The 19,682-nt window shown below is 46.4% G+C and overlaps 2 protein-coding genes across 5 annotated transcripts in view; one reads left to right on the top strand and one right to left on the bottom strand.

Moving 5' to 3' along the window:
• ERA1 (Prenyltransferase family protein) overlaps positions 1-19,682 on the bottom strand; it is a 67,012-nt gene that overhangs the window by 10,436 nt on the left and 36,894 nt on the right. For 2 of the 4 annotated variants that reach the window (XR_015266744.1, XR_015266747.1), the window contains exons 4-13: positions 17,816-17,851; positions 17,028-17,110; positions 16,824-16,877; positions 15,906-15,957; positions 15,716-15,780; positions 14,465-14,521; positions 14,166-14,238; positions 13,898-13,987; positions 13,664-13,814; positions 13,394-13,577 (exon numbers count right to left, since the gene is read on the bottom strand). Coding sequence is in view for 2 of the 4 variants with exons in the window: in XM_086803479.1 (XP_086659605.1) it covers positions 13,393-13,577; positions 13,664-13,814; positions 13,898-13,987; positions 14,166-14,238; positions 14,465-14,521; positions 15,716-15,780; positions 15,906-15,957; positions 16,824-16,877; positions 17,028-17,110; positions 17,816-17,851 (846 nt within the window). In the remaining 2 variants the exon portion in view is untranslated. Of the gene's footprint in view, positions 1-13,392; positions 13,578-13,663; positions 13,815-13,897; positions 13,988-14,165; positions 14,239-14,464; positions 14,522-15,715; positions 15,781-15,905; positions 15,958-16,823; positions 16,878-17,027; positions 17,111-17,815; positions 17,852-19,682 lie in introns of all 4 variants that reach the window. The other 2 variants (XM_086803479.1, XM_086803473.1) reach the window with 1 other exon arrangement.
• On the top strand, positions 8,181-8,993 carry LOC147642185 (uncharacterized). The gene is made up of 2 exons (XM_086803493.1): positions 8,181-8,382; positions 8,490-8,993. Exons 1-2 carry the CDS (start codon positions 8,203-8,205, stop codon positions 8,946-8,948), a joined length of 639 nt encoding a protein of 212 aa, XP_086659619.1. The 5' UTR covers positions 8,181-8,202; the 3' UTR covers positions 8,949-8,993.

Raw genomic sequence — 19,682 nt, 5'->3', positions numbered from 1 at the left:
GCCCAAAGAATATGCATAGCTGCCCCAAGAGGCCTACCATGCACATCTAAGATCAAATCATTCCACAGAATGGGCTGCCGGTTAACTTCCTCCGCTGAACGCGGGGGGATGTGCACCCAAAAACTCCTCAGGCAGTCCCAGGCCCGTAGGAGGGACCTAACCAGGGGGGATGAAGGGGAGCGGTGAACTGCATCTGAGAAGATAAAGCGTGAGCTGAGAGTCTAGTCACCTCCGCGAACAGGGACACACTTCATGATCTGTTGCATGAGAAAGTCCTTCCACGGCTCAGAGCCTGGAAGAAAGCCCCTAACAACCAGCTTACATAGCAAAGCCTTACATTGCACCTCAGGGTCAATGATATTCAATCCCCCTTCCTGCTTAGGCCTGATAATGGTTTCCCAAGCAACTCTAGCCCTGGTGTGTGCATTTCCATCAAGCCCTGACCAAAGAAAGTTCCGAATAAGGCGACGAAGCTGTCCAATGCAGCCCTTATGAAAAATCCAGCATGAAGCGATAAACCAAGTCGTGGCTAGCAAAACTTGGTTAACCACCAAAGCTCTAGAGGCCAAGTCGAGCTTCCTCCTACTCCAGTGATGAAGTTTGCTTTTACTGCTTAAGAGCACTGGAGCAAATTGTTGTGCAGGGGAGATATCAACACCACCTGACAACCAAGGTATCTAGCAAAGCATCCTCTCTCAATCCAAGTAAAACCAACATCTGTACCCCAATCTGCAATAGGAGAATCACTGATCCAAAAACCAACTGACTTATGCCAATTGATAGTAGCTCCTGTTGCCAAACAAAAGGCTTCCAAGGCTGTCCGGAAAGCACATAAACAAGCATGTGAAGCCTCAAGGAACAACGCCGTGTCATCTGCTAACTCACAATCCAATAACTCTTCCTCCGTACATAAAGGCAACCTGAGACCCACAACACCAGGGGCAGCCCGAAGAAACCTGCTCATAGCCTCAGCTACAATGAGGTACAGTAAAGGGGCGAGGGGACAGCCCTGCCTCACTGAACGGGAAATCTGAAAACGCTCACCACGCCCCCCACAGGCTAAAACAGTGCTATGAGCCTCCCTGTATAGGCAAGACACACCTCTGATCCAGTTTTGGGAAAACCCCATGTGTGCCATAGTGCCCTCCAAAAAACCCCAATCCACTCTGTCATAAGCTTTTTCAAAATCAAGCAAAAGAATGGCAAGAGGCTGTTGACTAGCCTTTGCCCACTCGACAGCTTCCCAGAAAGAAAAAATGTTATCAAATATACTCCTTCCTTGGAGGAACCCATTCTGGGTAACATGGATAGTCCTTTGGAGAATCGGCTGCAACCTTATACTCAAGGCTTTAGCTAAGATTTTATAGGGTGATGGGCCTCCATTGCTTGATGTTAGTCTTGTCCCCACTCTTGGGGATAAGGTGAATCAGCCCCTCCATGAGGTATGGAGGCATCATACCCGACACCCACATTTCCTGAAGGGCAACAGTGATAGCATCTCCAATATGATCCCAAAAAAGAATAAAGAAGGCGGGAGAAAGACCATCATCCCCGGGGCATGAACCACTGGAAAGAGCATGCAGAGCGTGAAGGAATTCATCCTTCGAGAAAGGGGCATCCAGGGAAGAACACATAGCATCTGTAATGAGCCTGGGCATGCACTCCCAAACTTTCTGTCGTGCCACATAACTCTGAGGGGAGGGCACCTCTACAGTCAACAAAGACCGATAAAATTCTAAAGCAATATCCCTCACCTTATCAGGCTCAATCTGAACCTCACCCTGTGAATCCTGCACCTCACAGTGTCCCTGCTATGGGAAGGCTTGTGTGCTGAAAAAAACTCTTTGTTGCATCTGCCACCCATCTGAGTCCAAAAGGCCTCGTTCGCATGAAAGGCGAACTCAGCCCTCCTGTCCATGGCCAACTGTAGCTCTGCTCTAACTATGGTCAAGAGGTCTGTAATCCAAGTCGCATGTGGATGCTTTTCATGTTCCCTCTGAAGAGCAGCAATCCTACGCCTAATAGCTCTCTCCTTGTCCAGAGCCTCCTGCTTCTTAGACAAGGCAATGCTATGATAATGATGGCTAGTCCTCTCAAGAGCTAGCGCAATATTATGACGAGGATCAGGACCGTCACAAGATCTCCATCTCTCTCTGATCTCAAGGGAAATGTCAGCATCTAGATAAAGAGAGTCAGGGATACGGATACGGGGAGAGGCCGAGCGAGCCCCAGGCTCCCTTAGACACAAAACAACGGGGCAATGATCGGATTTGGTGGTGCCGGGCATAATAGCAATGGTGCCTCCTCTGTCCAAGGACCAATCGTCCACATAAAACCTGTCCAGACCAAGGTGGTTCCAAACGTTATGTACTGTATGGATCCGTACGTACTGTACGTTGTTTGGTACGGAAAAAAAATTTAAGGTACGTAAAAATACGTACCATTGGTAAAAATACATAAAATCTCAGAAATTTCAGCCACCTACATAAAATTTCTGTCCATGTCCACATTGACATATAAAACTTTCGAAATAGAGACACAACAAGGTCAAAAACCTACTAATTCAAAAGTGAGAAATTAGAATCACAAGTCAATGCATGATTGCTCTGACAAATTCAATGCACAATGCCATACAATTTCAATCAGGATTCAGCAATCATGCAATGCATAATATTTAGTGGGCAGCTCAGCTCTGAGAGAGAGAGAGAGAGAGAGAGAGAGAGAGAGAGAGAGAGAGAGTTGAAGGAGAGAGGCTGAGAGCTCTATGCACGGTCCACAGAGGGTGGGCTAAGGCTTTGAGAGAGAGAGAGAGAGAGAGAGTTATGTTGCTGCCTTGGGGGCCTGAGCAAGGGTGGGTGGGTGGGTGGGTGGGTGGGTGGGTAAGGAAGGCGGCGGCGACAGTAGCGAAGAGAGAGAGAGAGAGAGAGAGAGAGAGAGAGAGAGAGAGCGACTGTAGAGGCCCTTACCGGAAGGTGTGCGCCGTACAGAGTCCAGGCGCTATTGCAGGCGAAACCCAAAAAAAAAACGTTTATCGCAGGCGAAACATTTATCGCAGGCAAGCAAAGCAAAAAAAAAAAAAAAAAAAAAACCGCGTACGGATCCCCGTACGGTACGGATTGGATCCGTACGTACGTTTTGATCCAACCTTGGTCCAGACGTGCAAAGATGCTCTCATCCCCGCTCCTGCGGTTATGCCAAGAGAAAGATAAGGAATTTGGCCTTCTCTGGAAGTCATCCTCAGTCCAGCAATCCCTGCCAATCCGAGGAAGCCTTCCCATCAATCGCACAAGGGGGGCGGGCGTGAGAGACAACACGCCACACCTGGAGGACTTAAGGACGGGAAGGAACCAAGGGAGGTGGCGCCTGAGAGGCACGCTTACGAGGCCTCCTGCGACCTCGAGCCCGAGGACAATCTCGAGCAAAGTGACCCTGTTGGTGACAAACCCGGCACTGATCGGGTTTACCTGCAATCTCCATACGTTGCTTCAAAGGGCCACAAGGGCCCGGAAGCAAAACATAGTCCTCAAAGAGCTCAATGTCACGGGCAAGAACCATGACCCTGGGGACAGCATCCCCCGAGGCAGTGACCACCTGGGCAGAAGATGTCGGCAAGGCGTGAAGGGGGGGCACTTGAAGAACAAGCCCAAAGGCAGACCCGATGGCCTCTAACATAGGCCAATATGCGCGCGGAAGACCTGGAAATCTGAGAGTAATCGGGAAACGATTCCGGTCTTCCTCAACAGGGTCAAAATAGTTGGAGTAGGGAAGAAAGAATATCTTCCTCGGGCCCAATGGCAAAGGGCTGTCCCTCAAAACCTCTCAGGCTGCGTCCTCAGAGTCAAAATCCACTTGGAAGAAACCTCTTCCAAGCAACCTGACATCTCGAAAGTGTAGAGCGAGGTCGGAGGGCAGAGCCGCCAGGACCCAATCCCGAGCCTAGAGACGGGACGGGTGAGATCCAAAGATTTTGGCAATGACGGTCGTTTTGGAATCTTTCTCTATTTTGGCGTAGAGGACCGCGAGCTCGGCTTCGGAGAAAACAATGGTTCGCCTGGCCGAGGGAGAATGATTAGCCATGATGCTAATCGAAGAAAAGGGCCGACTTGAACCCGGATGATGAGCAATCCGAACCAAGGGGAAGAGGAAGGCGACGAGGCGGAGGAAAGGAAAGGAGGGAAGAAAAATGAACAGCAAAAAAGGAAAGAAAGGGGGAGAGGCTGGATACAAAGGCAAAGAGGGGTGGGGGAGGGGCAGCACAGCAATCAAGAACTCTCCTGAAGCCACTGTAAAAAGGCCAAACCCCTCCTTAGGAGAGTTCCCCATATAGCCCGTGGATTGAGAGTCAACTTGCTACCACCCGCACGGAGATTAGATCCATTGAGGAGAGAAGGGTGGAGTACAGGTACCATGCCAAAGCTTCATTCTAGACTCAAGCTGATGATAGAGTCACAGGGGATTTCTTTGAGATAGTCGGCCCCCACAGAAGGAGAGATGGCATTCACAGGTTGCGTGGCCAGCATGGAACTATTGTTTCTAATCTCCCCCATGTGAGAGCCATTGCCACTGATTTATTCCGATCTCTTCTCACTGATGCCCCATTATCCCCACAGGTGATGGACGCGCGCAAGAGGGTATGGGGGCACACAAGAGAGGTGGTTCCCCCTCTCTTCGGTCCTTCTTGTTGACTCCATTCACTGCGGAGGAGTTGGCGGAGGCATTGACAACACTACCCAAGGGCAAATACCCGGGGCAAACGGGCTTCTAGTCTCTTTCTTTCTTCGTTATTGCGGCCTCATGGAAGGCGACCCTCAAGTTGCCTTCAATGAGATCATGCTCACATGTGCCATGCCAGAGAGGTTCTCAGAGGGTTTGATACATTTGATTCCTAAGGAGGGTGGCGACAGATTGGAGATCCAAGAGTGGAGACCCATCACTCTTCTAGGGACCACCTATAAGATCTTGGCCAAAGCCATCAGCAGGAGACTCCAGCCTTTCCTCCCCGACTTGATTCAGGACACTCAGACTGGCTTTGTTCAGGATCGGAGTATCCTGGACAACATCTTCACCTTTAGGGAGGCAACGGCGTCGGCCAGGATGCGGCAACAGGACCTCATAGTGCTACTACTAGATTTTGAGAAAGCTTCTAATAGAGTGGATTGGAGCTTTCTAGAGGGCATGATGAGCCGGATGGGATTCCCTGTGGAGTGGATTCATGGGGTTTCAAGACTCTATTCAGCCTCGCACAACCAGGTACTCATTCAGGGAGCATGCGGCGACAGATTTCCCCTTTCTCGATCGATACGACAGGGCTGTCCTCTGGCACCTTACCTCTTCCTATTCGTCTCACCGAGGCCATGAGTAGTTTTCTCTCAGCCCAAGAGACCGGACTTCAGGGGTTGCGTCTCCCCCTCTGCCCTTGAGAGGAGCTACTTGACTCAAAGTTTGCATATGACACAACAGCTTACCTTTCAAGAGATGTGGCGAATCTCCAGAGATCCGCGGATGCAATCGAGATCTTTTGTCGCGCATCAGGAGCATTGATCAACTGGCACAAGTCGTGTGGTTTTTGGGTAGGCTATGCACCTGTCTCGACTTGGCGCCCAGTTGAGGCTTTCCAATGGATCCCGAGGGGCACTTCAGTTAGCTATTTTGGATGCCAGGTGGGCATTGATATTTCTTCTAAGCAATAGCTCGCCCCTCTTCTTTTGAGCATTTGGAAGAATGCTTTTATTTTGGAGTTCTGTGAGACTCACTATGTCGTACATCACTTCGTGTTGGGCCTTCTCTCGAGCTTGTATTGGCCAGGTACACCCGTTGATCTAGAACTTCTTATGGGCCGATCATTCAGCCGCGACAGAGAGGGGGCTAGGCCTCATTGACCCTGCTATTCAAAGCCGTGCCCTGCTGGGCAAGCTCATTGTTCGAGGACTCCTTGCCGGTGGTGAGCCTTGGAAGGATTTCCTCTTGGCCCGGATTTCAGCCCGCACCCCGAGTCTAGGGGACCCTTGGCCGCACAATACCAGATGGATCTTCACAGAGATGCGGGCCCGTGGTTTTAGTCCAGTTTTTGAGAACAGATTTGCAGCCAGTTTACTTCGAGCTTGGGATCACCTCAAGCTAGCCCTTAGGTGGATAGCTCCAGTAGCTTCAGAGGAGCGGCTTCAACAACCATTGGTCTGGAACCCCCTGATCCATTTTCCCACTGGCCACATGTTGGGAACCCGACCTCATGTATCAGGGGGAGCATTGAGCATATGACCTGCTAGGTCCCTTGGAGATTAGGTCGCACACAGACAATTACCCCCGGAGCCCAGTTTCCAGAAACGCCGTTTCTGGCCCACCGAAACGTTTTCGGAAACGTTTCCGTTTCCAGAAACGGCGTTTCCAAGGCCCTGTTTTTCCAGGGTTTAGAAACCCGCGTGCTGTTTTTCGCTGCCATTCTGCGTGCTTATTTCCGCCGCCTGTTTGGAGCTGCTCTACCCATCTACCTTGCCCTCTACCCCTCTACCTCCTCATCAGCCCTCTACCACGCCCTCTACCTCTACTTGGGGCCTCCACCTTTGCCATCTAAGCTCTACCAAGCAAGAAGGAGTCGCACCTTGCTCGCAGCCTGCAGGACCAAAAAAACAGCCTCCACTTCTCGAATCTCTCCGAGTCTCCCGACCTCGAACCGCACAAGTAACATGGCTCGGACTCCGGATCCTTTTTGGCAGCATGTGGAGCAAGTGGGGGGTTACGCAGGATCTGGTGGCTCCAGGAAATGGAGATGTAGATATTGTGGGTTGGTCAAAACGGGGAGTGTCACCCGTGTGAAGGACCATCTTGCTCATGTTCCAAACAAAGATGTACAGCCATGCCCCTCTGTTCCTCTAGATGTTCGGGAAAGCCTTGAAATGTGGAGGCGAAAGCGTTTGGCCATTCCCGAAGAGGAAGTAGGGTGGTCAAGAGCATGAAGCTGGTTCAAGTCAAGCAGCAGCAGCAAAGAGGGCCAGAGGCAGAGACACAGGATCAGATTTCTCCTCTACCTCAGTGTCGGGTGTGCATGCAAGGAGGACTCCTTTGCTAGGTGATGTATCACATTCACAAGACACCCCTCCAATAAATACTGTACAAAGGGCTAGCATGCAAGCAGGATTCAAAAGCAAGCAATTGCAGAGGCAACTAGGGAGCTCACCCGGATGTTCATACGGTGTGCCATTCCCTTTCATGTGGCCAAGACAAATCAATGGAGGAAGACCATGAGGGCCATCAGCCGCATTGGATGCAAGTGGGATGGCCCTACATATGAGGCTCTGCTTTCACGAGAGCTAAAGCGGGAAAAATCATGCATAGAAGTGCAGCTACAGCCCTTGAAGGAAACATGGAAAAAGTATGGCTGCACTGTATTGTGTGATGGGTGGTCAGATGTACGCAGGAGAAATGTATACAATGTTTTGGTATAATGCTGCAAAGGCACTATGTTTTTGAAAGCCATTGATGCCTCCCTCCCAGGTCTCACAGTTATTACAGGTGCATTTATTTGGACACATATAAGGGAGGCTATAGAGCAAGTTGGGCCTGAGCACTGGACGAAGCATGGTGAAGTTTGTGAAGAAGAGGCCAAAAGTCTTGAGCATGTATCGGGCCTACAGCACTCTTGAGCTATTGCAGCCTGCAGCCACCAGATTTGCATACATGTTCATTGTGCTTGAGAGACTCCTGCGAGTCCGCAGAGAGTTGGTACGCACTGTCTACTCTGGGATGAGAGAGAGAGCCCCAAGGCAAGAGCTTTTGTGCGTGATGTCATGAGAGAGGAGTGGTGGGCAGAGGTTGAGGGGTTGATCAAAACTCTCAACCCCATCTACACAGTGTTACGCATTACAGACATGGAGGGCAGTACTCTAGGCCTTTTATACGAGTACATGGACAAGATTGGGGAGGCTCTCAACAAGCAAGACTACTTGAGAGCAGAGCAGTAAGTCTCCTCAGTCATGGCTACCCTTGCTTTACTTCTTATCTTTTTTTACTCTTGAGTCTTTACATTGGTCTCGACTCTTGACTCTTGATTTTTGTCCTTTTTTTTCTTATGGTTTGATCTCTAAAGAGTTGATGAAATCAAGGCTGTGTTGAATCGGCGATGGGATTGGTTTCACAGGCCGATTCATGCAGTAGCACATGTATTGCATCCTTTGTGGCGAGAACGAGGAGCTAGAAGAAGGCTTCATGACATACATCAGGAACTTGACATCTGGTAATGTGCACATGCTGAAATGTATAGAGGATGATCTCTTGGCCTTTCGCAACCAGACAGGGAGCTTTGGTCGAGAGACTGCAAAGCTTCGAGAGACTCAGCTACAGCCTGTCTCATGGTGGGAGAAGTATGGAAATTGTGCTCCCATGCTGGTAATTCACTACCCTTAACTACAGTTTACATAGTACACTGTACAATGTGCATCTTTCTTGTTTCCACTTAGTTCTAATTTCTAATTGTATGTGCATTTCAATAACAGAAACGCATCGCCATTCGAGTGCTCTCACAGGATTGCAGTTCGGGTCCATGTGAGAGGAATTGGAGCACTTGGGCCCTCTTCCATACAAAGAAGAGGAATAGGCTGAATACCACTCAGCTAGAGCGGTTGGTGTTTTGTCATTGCAACCTCCAGCTCCTTGAGAGGAATGCCCGACATCCGGAGCCTTCGCAGGTGAATGTGGATAAGATCGACATCAGGAGGGAGAGGTTCATCCCAGAGATCCCACGGAATGAGCGTGATATGTACACCTTGCTTTATGAGGAGCTGACAGTGCCGAGCCACAACACCCGCTGCACCACCCATTCTCAGAGGCAGAGGGGGGGATCCATCACTTCCACTTCAGCAGAGGCAGAGGACCACGATCCTACCATTTCTTCAACTGAGCCTGACTCTCATGAGTCGGAGGATGACTCCTCCATGGATGATCTTGATGAGTGATTTTTGGAGCACTTAGCTCTAGGATTTTGTCATGCCAACAGCTGCTGCCAGCCACATGGATATGTTTTGATCATGTTTTGTATTTACTATAGTCTATACATATGGATTATGGATGATGGATGATGAATGATGGATCTTGTTTTGTATTGACTCTTTTGAGGCTTGAGCCTTGAGCCTACAGTTGTCATTTCTGAATTTTGATCTATCATTTGAGTCTTTGACATTGAACTTGAGCAAAGATGTATTTTTCAAGCTTTTGTAATGTTTTTATTAATTATATATGTATGTATTAAATCCTAAAACCGAAACTCCGTTTCCCCGTTTCTTTCCTGAAGGCCGAAACTCCGAAACTCCGTTTCTCGCCGTGCTCCGCACCCCCGTTTCCGAAACTCGTGGAAACTATGCCCTAGAGGTGCAAGAGAGAGACCTGACAGGGATCTCAGATAGAGACGAGCTCAGCATTGACATCGACTCAGCTATTCCTCAAGAGTGGCTAACTCCTATCCAAGAGCCGACTCCCCCTATGTGGCTTGGTGTGTTTCAAGCATGATATTCTTGTGGCAGTCCATGGAGTGGATGAGGGTAATGGTCAGTGCTCACCTTTTCTATTGAATCCCATGGCAGATTAGAGAGATCCGAGCTCCCCTTAGAGGATTTCATCAGTGGCTGCACCTTACAGAGGGTGAGGGTGATTGGATTTCAAGCTTGAGAGTGGCACATAGACCCACCGCTTGCCAAGGTGGCCAGGGAGAGATTCTAGCGGCTATGGATATGGGAGTACCGACCTCTCACGCGCCTTCAGTGTGGACTTGGCATGACCCCGTTGATTAGGAGGAGACTCTAGATGCCCCCTTCTTCGCATACACAACGCAACTAGTCTGCAAGATCTAGATGCCAGAGATTGATGGCACCCCGGCAACAGGAGCTCTCACAGCGCTTCTTCTCAAATTTTTGGAAGAGGCTTTGGGATAGTTTTCGGCCTAGAAAGATTACCCTCTTTGTCTGGCTGATGGCACACAGAAGCTTGGCGGTCAGCACTTGGTTGGCAGTTGGGAGGTAGGCCAGCAGCTTGCCCGAGGTGCAGCCACCCCCAAGAGTCTCAGCAACATTGTCTTTGGGATTGCCCTAAGGCTCAGCAGGTTTGGCAACGGATTCTCCACATCTTCACTATGGACAGGACATCGACCTGGATCATTACATAGCAGCTCCCCACCTCACGGGTGAGGTAATCACTTGGTGGCAACATTGGTCTAGTCTCCATATAGACCACATCACAAGTGTCACAGCTTTTCGCTGGAATACCTTTGTCCATGGCCTTAAGACTAGATTTCTCTCTTTTGTGTTTGACCAACCTGGCAGATGAATTCTATGGACTCAGACAGAACGGGTCACCCGTGCTTCAGTTTTCCGCAAAGGTTATCACTTTAGCACAGCAGTTAGGGTTATTTAAGCAAGCCAAGATGGATCGATTCATTCGTGGATTAGATCCTAACATTCGGTTCACAATTCGTAACTTTGAGCCCAGCACATCTGACAAGGCTTTAACTCTTGCTCAAAATGAAGAAATGAGGATGAACGGAGGCAAGCCTAAACAACCGCAGTCTAGTTCCAAACCCCAACCACGGAAGGGTAATTCGTCTTCCAAAGACACTAAGAAAGACAACAATTCTAGCTCTAGTTCAGGGGGTAAGGAATCCAAGCCTAAGAAAACCCTTGAGGAAAAGGCTAAAGTAGGCATCATTGGAGGCTATCTTCCTCCAGAGGAGCAAAGGAAGTATCAATCAGAAAACCGATGTTTTTATTGTCATACCATTGGGCATGGTAAGAAGGATTGTCAGAAATGGCAAGCAAAGCAAGCCTCCAAAGAGCCTTCTGCCGCAGTTGCCACAATCTCTCCCGCTCCTCCGGACCCGCCTGCTACCACCAATGCGGTTCAAATCTTACCTTCTATGCATCCCATGCCATCCGTGGTGTGAGGCGACAATCACACAGAAAAGCCTGATTATGGCTCTACTAAGGGCTGCCAGCTCATAGTCCTTTTTGACATGGGCAGTTCTAAGGATGCCATCTCTCCCCAGTTGGCTACCAACATGAGTTGTACCTTAGTGCCCTGTCATTTGGAGGTGGATGGGTTTACACTTTGTCTCCGCACCCACATTTCTCAAAAGGTACAACAGTTTTCTTTTCAAGGTCAAAAGGCCTTATTCCAGGGAGATTTCATTGTCTCTCCTCTTTTGGGGTGTGACATGATCTTAGGGATCCAGTGGTTTCGTCAGTATGAACCTATTCCCAATTGGGGACAGGACACCTTTATTATCTCTAAAGGTTTTCCTGAGCCTATCATGATTCGTTGGGGATAGGAACATTCTTGGCATTCCTATGATTTCTCATCTCCTGGTCCGACGAGCTATCCACAAGGGAGCGAAAGGAGCATTGATTTATGCTCAAACAGCTTCTATCTCCTCGGTAATAGTTGTCTCATCTTCTTCTTCAGTCCCTCAATTGGCAGATCTCCTTTCTCATTCAGACATTTTGTGTAAGGATGATCTCCCATCCAGTATCCCACCCTCTCGCCCTGAGGATCATCATATCGATTTGGTCCCTAGGGCAGAATCTTCTAGCAAGTTTCCCTATCGTTTTTCCAAGACTTTCAAGAGCAAGCTAGAACAACAGTCAGTACTCAAACATTTGAAACATGTTCCTTAATGGACGCGTTTTCACAATCAACATAGACCACTAAGCACTTCAGTGGCTCCCGACGATGCCAAGTGGGGTGATTGGCACACCAGATGGAGTCAGCTCTTCCACCAGCTTGAAGGATTGAACAAGTACATCCTTGGTAAGCATTACCCACTGGCCGATGCTCTTAGTAGACAGACCCGCATCCAGACCATTCAGGAGTCTACCATTCTCAAAATCTCTGGAAAAGACTTGGATAGCATAAAAAATCAGTTTGTCGATTCCACAAAGTTTGGTACTCCACCTAGTTTGGCTCTCAATTCTGAGCCTGGCCAGTATTCAATTCACAGACAAGCAAATAAGTCTAGACGAGATGTCCATTTCAAGGAAGGGAATCAGGTCTATTTGCATATCACGAAACAGAGATTGAAACAAATGGGCAAACGTTGTCCCAAGCTTTCCTTCCGTAGTTTTGGACCCTTTTCTATGGTTAAAAAGATAAGTGATGTCCCCATGAAATTGAAGTTGCCTAACAGTTGGACAATACATGATGTTTTCCATGTTTCTTGGCTAAAACCCTAAAAGTGTTTGATGTTTCAGATAAACAGTAGCCAGACGTGGTAGACGAATCAAAAGTCATTGAGCCCGAGCAGATCCTTCTTCATCGTTGGAAGCAGGTCGAAGACTCCGTCGGTTCTATACGAAGTTCCGAGATCGAGGTACCCACAAAGCAGTTTGGCTAGACGAAGAGTTCTTTCAAGAGTACCCCCAATTGTTGACGGACTGCTTGGAAGCCATGAACTTGCCGCCAAGCTAAGCAAGAGGGAATGTCACATGCACTCTGCATTGTAGTGCATGGTGACAAGATGGCTCATCATTAGTGCAACACTATACAGTAGTAGAACCCTTTAGGATTTAATATTTGTCGTACGTTGTGACCCCATTGTAATCCTCAGTCCAGAATATGTCAAGCACGAGCTACGTAGGTCACTCCTCAGCCTTAGAGAGTCAGTCAAAGTCCCTTAACCCACTTGGAGAGAATCATTCATGCATATAGAGTTAGTAGAAGCCTTAGGGTTTGCATCATGTCCTACCAGATCCATTCACATTTGGCAAGCTGATAATGCATAGAAGAGGAAGAAAGGTGCAATGAGGGAAAGGTTGGCAAAAGTTGCTGCACACAAAGAGCAGGAATGGCAGTTTAGGAGAAGCAAGGTTGTAGGAGGAGTTATTATAGTGGAGGAATTTGCATAAGCTGTTGTTAAAATTTAAGGTGGCTAATTGTATATGAGAGCAGTTAGGAGCAGAAAACCCCGACTAATAATTCAACAGAGACACAGTGCTTAACTGCTTACTTGGGCAGTAAGAAGTTCAAAACGCCAATTGTATACAGAGGGCCCTTCAAAGTATCCATGCAGAAAGGATTTGAAGTCGCAACACATCTTGCTATGGGATAATTTTGGAGATTAATCAACAATCTAAGGTTGACTAATAATCTATTTTGAGCCCTACTTGCAGACTCTTCTTGGTATGACAGTCCTCAACAAGAGGCTTTCATTGTTTAACATGTCCCTGACTAGACCTAGAGAAATCCTCACTAAGTGCCAGTATCGACTCCTTCATGCATTGCTGCTGTAAGCACCCCTGCCCTTCATATTGATCATCAATTTGCTCACATAACATTCTCACAGTAAGTTTCAACATGAACAAACCCATTAAAACCAATACATCGGGGAAGCATCCGATGCCAAAGTGGAACAGATACCTGGCAGCACAACAGTATGTAGCCCTGTAAAGCTTGTGTGTTGAACAGAGGACCCCATTCACACTCATCTAAGAAATTGGCATGGTCGTCACAAAAATCACGTTGCTCACAGTCCTCATTGCTTTCATGCATTGCGTGCTTCCATCTCACATCATTTATTCTTGGAAAAAGTGATGCTGCACTAACTGCACATGTTCCCAGATCCCCAAGTAAGACCATGCAGCAGTCTGCACATCTCTGTTAAAAACTAATTTCTTACTCCTAAACATACCTGTAGCGCTTGAAGACTCAGCGCTTGTTTTCTTCTCATTGCCATAAGCCACTGCAGAGTATAGAGGCTTCTTCTCTTCATTAGATTTTCCCACCACTTTCTGATGATTCAGATGTTCTGAAAGCCTTTGAATTAGTGGAAAAATACTCCCCTGCATTAAAGTGGGCCAATAAGTGTCCCTTCTTTCTACAAAACTGTGTGGAAAGGTCTGGAGGAAGGACATGGTCCCTTTACCTGCCAAAAAGAATAGCATCCATCCACTAACTTGTTTACTCTACCTTGAAACCCACCTTCAACTGTTCCTTGTCGAAAAACGGCCCAATTCTGCAAGCAGATGATAATGGCAGCAGTTGGTTTTTTAAAGTCAAAACAAAGCTTTTTAGAAGTTTAACACACTTATAAAACATGTTTGGAGGGAAACAATGATGCTCTATGCAAAGCATTAGTTGAAATATGTCTTAAATACATGTCCTCTGATGTCAGGGTCAGGTTGATTTGTTACCACTAGGCTTGGAAGGTCAAGATGGTGTGCCTGGTTTATAAGTACAAGTGCAGCAAGTCCGCAATAAGTGTATCTGGCAAAAAAGTAAGTTAAAAAATGTGCTGGCATAGGTAGAGGTGTACAGAAAGTACTGAATTCAATTGACTGCTTAGAATAAATTACAAGTTTGTACTCTATTAGCATAACATGCTAATTTCTGTCAAGGAAATGGGGTATGAATCAATGTGTCCATTAAAACGCAATGTGTCTGATCTGAAGAAAGGAACCTTCTAGTTGCAAACTAAGGCTTTTTCACTCACCCTCCATGGGCTTCAGCTCCAGGTTCACCTCCGATGCCACCTTCATGAGTCTGGCAGCTGCAAAAGCACAGAAGTGGCAAATTCCAAAGGCCATTTAAGTACCTTAGTTACATCCAACACACATCTCAAAGAGCAGCTAGATTCACATTGTACACATGCCACAAAAGTAAAACAATGAACCAAGCAGAGACAGAGGACACAAACAACTCAAATGGCCACAGATTTCATGAGATCCAAAGATCAAATTTCACATCAAAAGGGTGCTCGCCTATCCCCAACTCATACCGTAGGGCATGAAATGCCATATTTTGAGCCACCCATGTGGCACCATCCAAGTGACAATGTGGTGCACTTGGGGACCTCCATCTCACGATGCCACACAACACATATCCCAGTTGCATGTTACAAGTATTGCCTGAAGAATCGGTATCGAGTTTGTTAAAGGGAGCTTCCATACCCCTCTCTATGTGTATGTGCTATTTTTGGGTTAAGGGGTTAGGAGTCAACGAGTATACAAGAAAAGAGGTTCGTTGAGAGCCTTGTTGATATGTGAGACTTTAAGGAGTTTAGAAATTTAAGTGTGAAAACTTCAGAGTGTTACATATGTAAAACAGTAAGAGCCCATTAAACATCGACTTTCATAGCTGATAACCCAAAAGGCTTTTCCTCCTTTCTTTATAAGAAACTGCGAGTCTTAATTTTCTGCAGTATAAGGTCTGCTCCGATAAGAAACAGACCCCTTTCACTCTGTCACCAGCAAAGAAACGCAGGCCCAGTACTATACTTCTATAGGACAATCGCTTCCCTTTCCCTACACTGATACCTTGTATGGCTGTCCACCATTCTGCTGCTTTCTTTTCCCTGCATCGCTTCAGGACTGGCTCTCATTTAGTTGTGTTGATCAAACTTCTTTGAGCCACCCTGTACATGTAGCTTTGCGTAGCTTTTTGCATTGTAAACTGCATAGGTCCTTCAGCACAGCCTCATTGTTTTTTTAAGGCTAGAGCCTAGACAGAAGCTAAGCTGTACTCACAATCATGAAGCTTTCAGGAGGGATAAGCCCTTTCTCTACATACCTCAATCGAGAGTTCTTCGAGGTCAATGTTATCAGACAAAATTACCTTAACTTTTACACATTGTCTGCTATCAAATCTCTTGGGATACACTTGTCAGAAACTACCAAGAGACTGCAAAAATAGTTAACTATTTTTTAAAATTTGGCCTAGTTGCTGACCTTGACAACCCTTTTACCTGGATATATATTCAGCAACCCCAGCAATCACAGGTGGTAGCAACAAGTCAAGAATGTGAGCTACCTGAGGAATACGAACTTTAAGTTATAAGTTATACTTTAAAAGCTCTCTACAGATTATCTTAAAAAATAAGCCATAACTAATTTCTTCTTGCAGTTCGGCATGAACTAACACAAAGAACAACCAACCGCAATAGCAGTGTAGCAACCCCTCACATCGATCTCGCCATTCCTATGCATCCTGCATACACACACAACTTAGAAGGGATCTATATAAAAAAGGGTCTCTCAACATCTTTTCCAAAACAAAAAAGAAAGACACACCAAGCTATCCAGGCCTCTCCATCGTCCAAAATACTAGAAAAGGAGACTGCATAGCTAAAGAACAAGGCATAGTGAAACTACGAAAATATATGCAAGAGACATATACTAAAACAGCCCTCCAAACTGGACATGAAGACCTTTCCTCATCCAGCTCTCATCACTTTCGAGACTGTATCTCGGATATTAGATATTTTTATCAATATGGACAATATCGATTCCAGCATCTGTTTGGTTGGCATGGATTCAGATCCAGCAGCTGAAAGAAACACAGCACTGAGCAGATGCAAGCCATATATGCAAGTGGACAAGGGAAAAAACCAACATCATTACTAGATTCCATGCAGAAGGAGAATGCAAAGGTGCAGACGTAATCCATGAGAGGATGTGATGGTAAAAACCAAAGTACTTGAGAAGATGGATGCACAAGTCAAGGAGACCTCTACTTGGAGAGACACTGTAGATTCTGGACTCATCAAGAGCCCAGAAAGAGGTTTGCTTTTTGTACAGGGTTGCACCTGGCACCTTTTGTACAGGATTGCACCTGGCAATCAGCCTATCAAGGTGAGGCATTTATGTTTCACAATCGCAAGCAGACATTCGCGGATGGAGAACACGTATAGTCACATTAAAGCAAAGAAAGGATGTCTTGTCATGCTTGCAAACATTAAGGAACGGACAAAACATACAAACACCCAAAGTAAAGAAACATGTCCCAGCTTCCAACTGACAGTACATTATGCAGGAGGAGGATTTATCAAAAGGGGTAAGCAAACCAGGACTCACCTAAAACCTCCTGAAGAGTCTTTCATTTGGAGTAGAAAATGCAGTGTCCCTTCCCTGTAGTTCTGTTAACTTTTAGATATCAGTCCGCATGGGCATTTGCGTCAAAAAGCATTATACAAGACACCCCAGAAAAGTTTTCTACCAGAGCACTTAGTATATAAACTAACTCAAGGTATAAAGGAGTCTAGATTCAACTTTCCATACCTGTTTATTGAAGCCAGCGCTTTACTTCCACCAATGGTGACCAAGGTAAATATTGCTGCATACGTAGTTGCTAGATGTGGCATCTGAGGACATAGTCACAAGAAAATGCATTTTGTCAAAACAAAACTCCTGAAACGTTTGGATGCCAAAACGTTTGCAAAACCTCTTGATTGGGGGCCTTTTCACCAATTTTTGTTAAATCAGATTATTGTTGCCCCGATATGGTCCCAAAAACAGCTCCAATTTCAGCCAATTTTGACCCCCACCTGTTTCATTTCTGCCCATGTGCAGTCAGTTATGCCTAAAAACACCGCCCACTTTGTGTTTCTGCCCATTTGCAGCCCATGAGTGCTCATTTGCAGCCCAAATGCATCCATAGCTGTAATCACCTCTTCTTCATAACTCTCCCCTCACTCTTCATCAAAGCTTCTATTGTCTAACTAATAAGCCTGAAGTATAAGATGTAGCCCTACGCCATTTAACTTAAGTTTTTGCCGTCCTATTATAAATTGTGCTTTTTTTTATCATTAGACCATTTTATAGTGGTTTCTCAGCTTTACAAATATTTATAAATTGTGAAAATTTTAATTTCAGAAAGCCTTGTGGGTTTTTTTGCACAGTGACGAAACATTTTAAAACAAAACCCCAAAACCTCAAAATGAAAAAAAACAAAAACAAAATTGAAAGTTGAAACATGTCTTCTGACTATTTCTGAGAAAAATTGGGCAGACCCATGAGCAGTCAGAGCTTGGCAGAAATCAGTAAAGAAATAGGAGCAAATACCTTACCTGGCCAGGACCTCCGCCATAGCCACCTTGAGGATCCTGACACAAAAAATTAAAAAAATTAAAAATTAAAGTGATATATTCTACAAGTTTGATAATATTTCATACATCAAAACTACCACCCCAAGCATTTAAGCTGTCGATATTGGGCCTGCAGAAACATAAGAATTCAGCGGAGGCTATGGCAAACAAACATTCAGGATTCTGCACCTCCATTCAAAGACATCAAATTAACAGTTTTCCACAAAGTTGTCATGTTGCCAAATCTCATGTAACTCTCTACCATAGCATTGACACCAGGTAGCAAACATATGTCACACACGGGCACGTGTATACGGAACCCATTCACTACCAAAACAACATACATACATCAACCATTCCTGGCATATACACGATTACCATCATTGTGAAACATTATATGAGCATATACATCCTGCAAACATAAACCAACTTGCACATGACACAGCACTAGGGGCTGAAGTTGGGCCAGCCCCACCCCCCCCCCCCTAGGTATCTTTATTACCAACAGAAGTATTTATATGTACAAGATGCGGGTGCCCGGAGAGTACACACTCATCCAGCCGACACCAGATTTATCCAACTGTGGAAACATAGGTAAACACATTACCTGCAACTCCTCAATCACCAACCAAGGACGAGCGGTCACCAACCACTCTTGTTGGTTGCACCCTCGGTCACCAACCAAGGTTGAGCGATCACCAACCACTCCTGTAGAATACCCTCGATCACCAACCAAGGTAGAGTGATCACCAACCACTCATGTACTTTGATAGAGCGATCACCAACCCTCTAACAAAGCGCTGTCCCAAACCTGCAAAACAGTAACCAGCCATGGTTTTGGCTCACTGGCCACTCACAGGTTCCACCAGATCACATCCCCAGGCCTAGTACTTGTTTAGGGACATGTTTGCTCAAGTTTCGTCGTGAGAAACCTCCTGCAAACCTGTAAAAATAGACAATAATGGACCTTATAACAGTCGGCCAGCTCCTGTAGAGGCTCTACTCACTCCGTCCAAGCCCTATTCTCAACAGAGAAGCCCAAAAACAGTCCCAACAGCCATGCACAAGCTCCTGGAGCCAAATCGATCAGCCTGCAGCCCCTATAGATGTAGTCGACCTGCCTTGTAGAGAGTGAAATAGCAGCCAGCCAGCCCTGGGACCCTTGTACTTCGCATGTATTCCACCTGTAGCTCATGCATATGAGTAAACTTACTGTTTTTCCTGTCCACACAGCTCCTAACAGCCCACGATTTCCAATTGAGTGCTCTACAAGTCAGGGCTTGCCCAATTTGGCCCTCCCACACCCAGAATAGCAACTCGTGGAGCTTTTTGGGAGTGCCCAGGTGCCCATCTCTCATATTTGGCCTTGGTTCATTAAAAATAGTCCACCCACTTATAAAATTATAAGTGTGTCCGCCCACACTTCAAGTGAATGTGAACCCTGCACCCAATAAACCTTAGTAACATGAAATAATGAATAAATTGGGTTAAGTGTGCACACTTACCACCTGCAAAACACATAAGGAACAGCAATCACAGTTTTTGAGTGGACTAGGAGAGTCCTCATCTAGTGTGTCTGTTGATAGACCATGGAGTGGCAGGCTGCGTCATATACCAGTCCTGCAAATGTGATTAGTACATCACGTAAAGGAAAAGAGAAAGTGGTTGAGCCCCTTGGTATACCTGACATTTCTGCAGGGCATTCTCATGTTGATGGAGAGTCTAGTGGCTCAGATATGAGCCTTGATGAGGAGCTTGGGATCCCAGCTATGAGAACACCTAGTGTAAAGAAGGCTATGGAAGCCATGAATGCAAAGCTGCGAAGATCTGGGAGAGTGAGCCATACAGA

Source organism: Cibotium barometz, chromosome 1, assembly GCF_041138505.1.
Source record: "Cibotium barometz isolate CiBa-2024 chromosome 1, ASM4113850v1, whole genome shotgun sequence".
NCBI lineage: Eukaryota > Viridiplantae > Streptophyta > Polypodiopsida > Cyatheales > Cibotiaceae > Cibotium > Cibotium barometz.
Note: the sequence above shows the minus strand (reverse complement) of the source record. Positions and strands in the feature narration are given on the sequence as shown.

Excerpts from the sequence above, each read along its gene's own strand:
- LOC147642185 (XM_086803493.1), top strand. The coding sequence starts at position 8,203 with ATGACATACATCAGGAACTTGACATCTGGTAATGTGCACATGCTGAAA. Across the intron at positions 8,383-8,489 it reads GAAATTGTGCTCCCATGCTG|AAACGCATCGCCATTCGAGT; the intron begins GTAATTCACTAC and ends TTTCAATAACAG.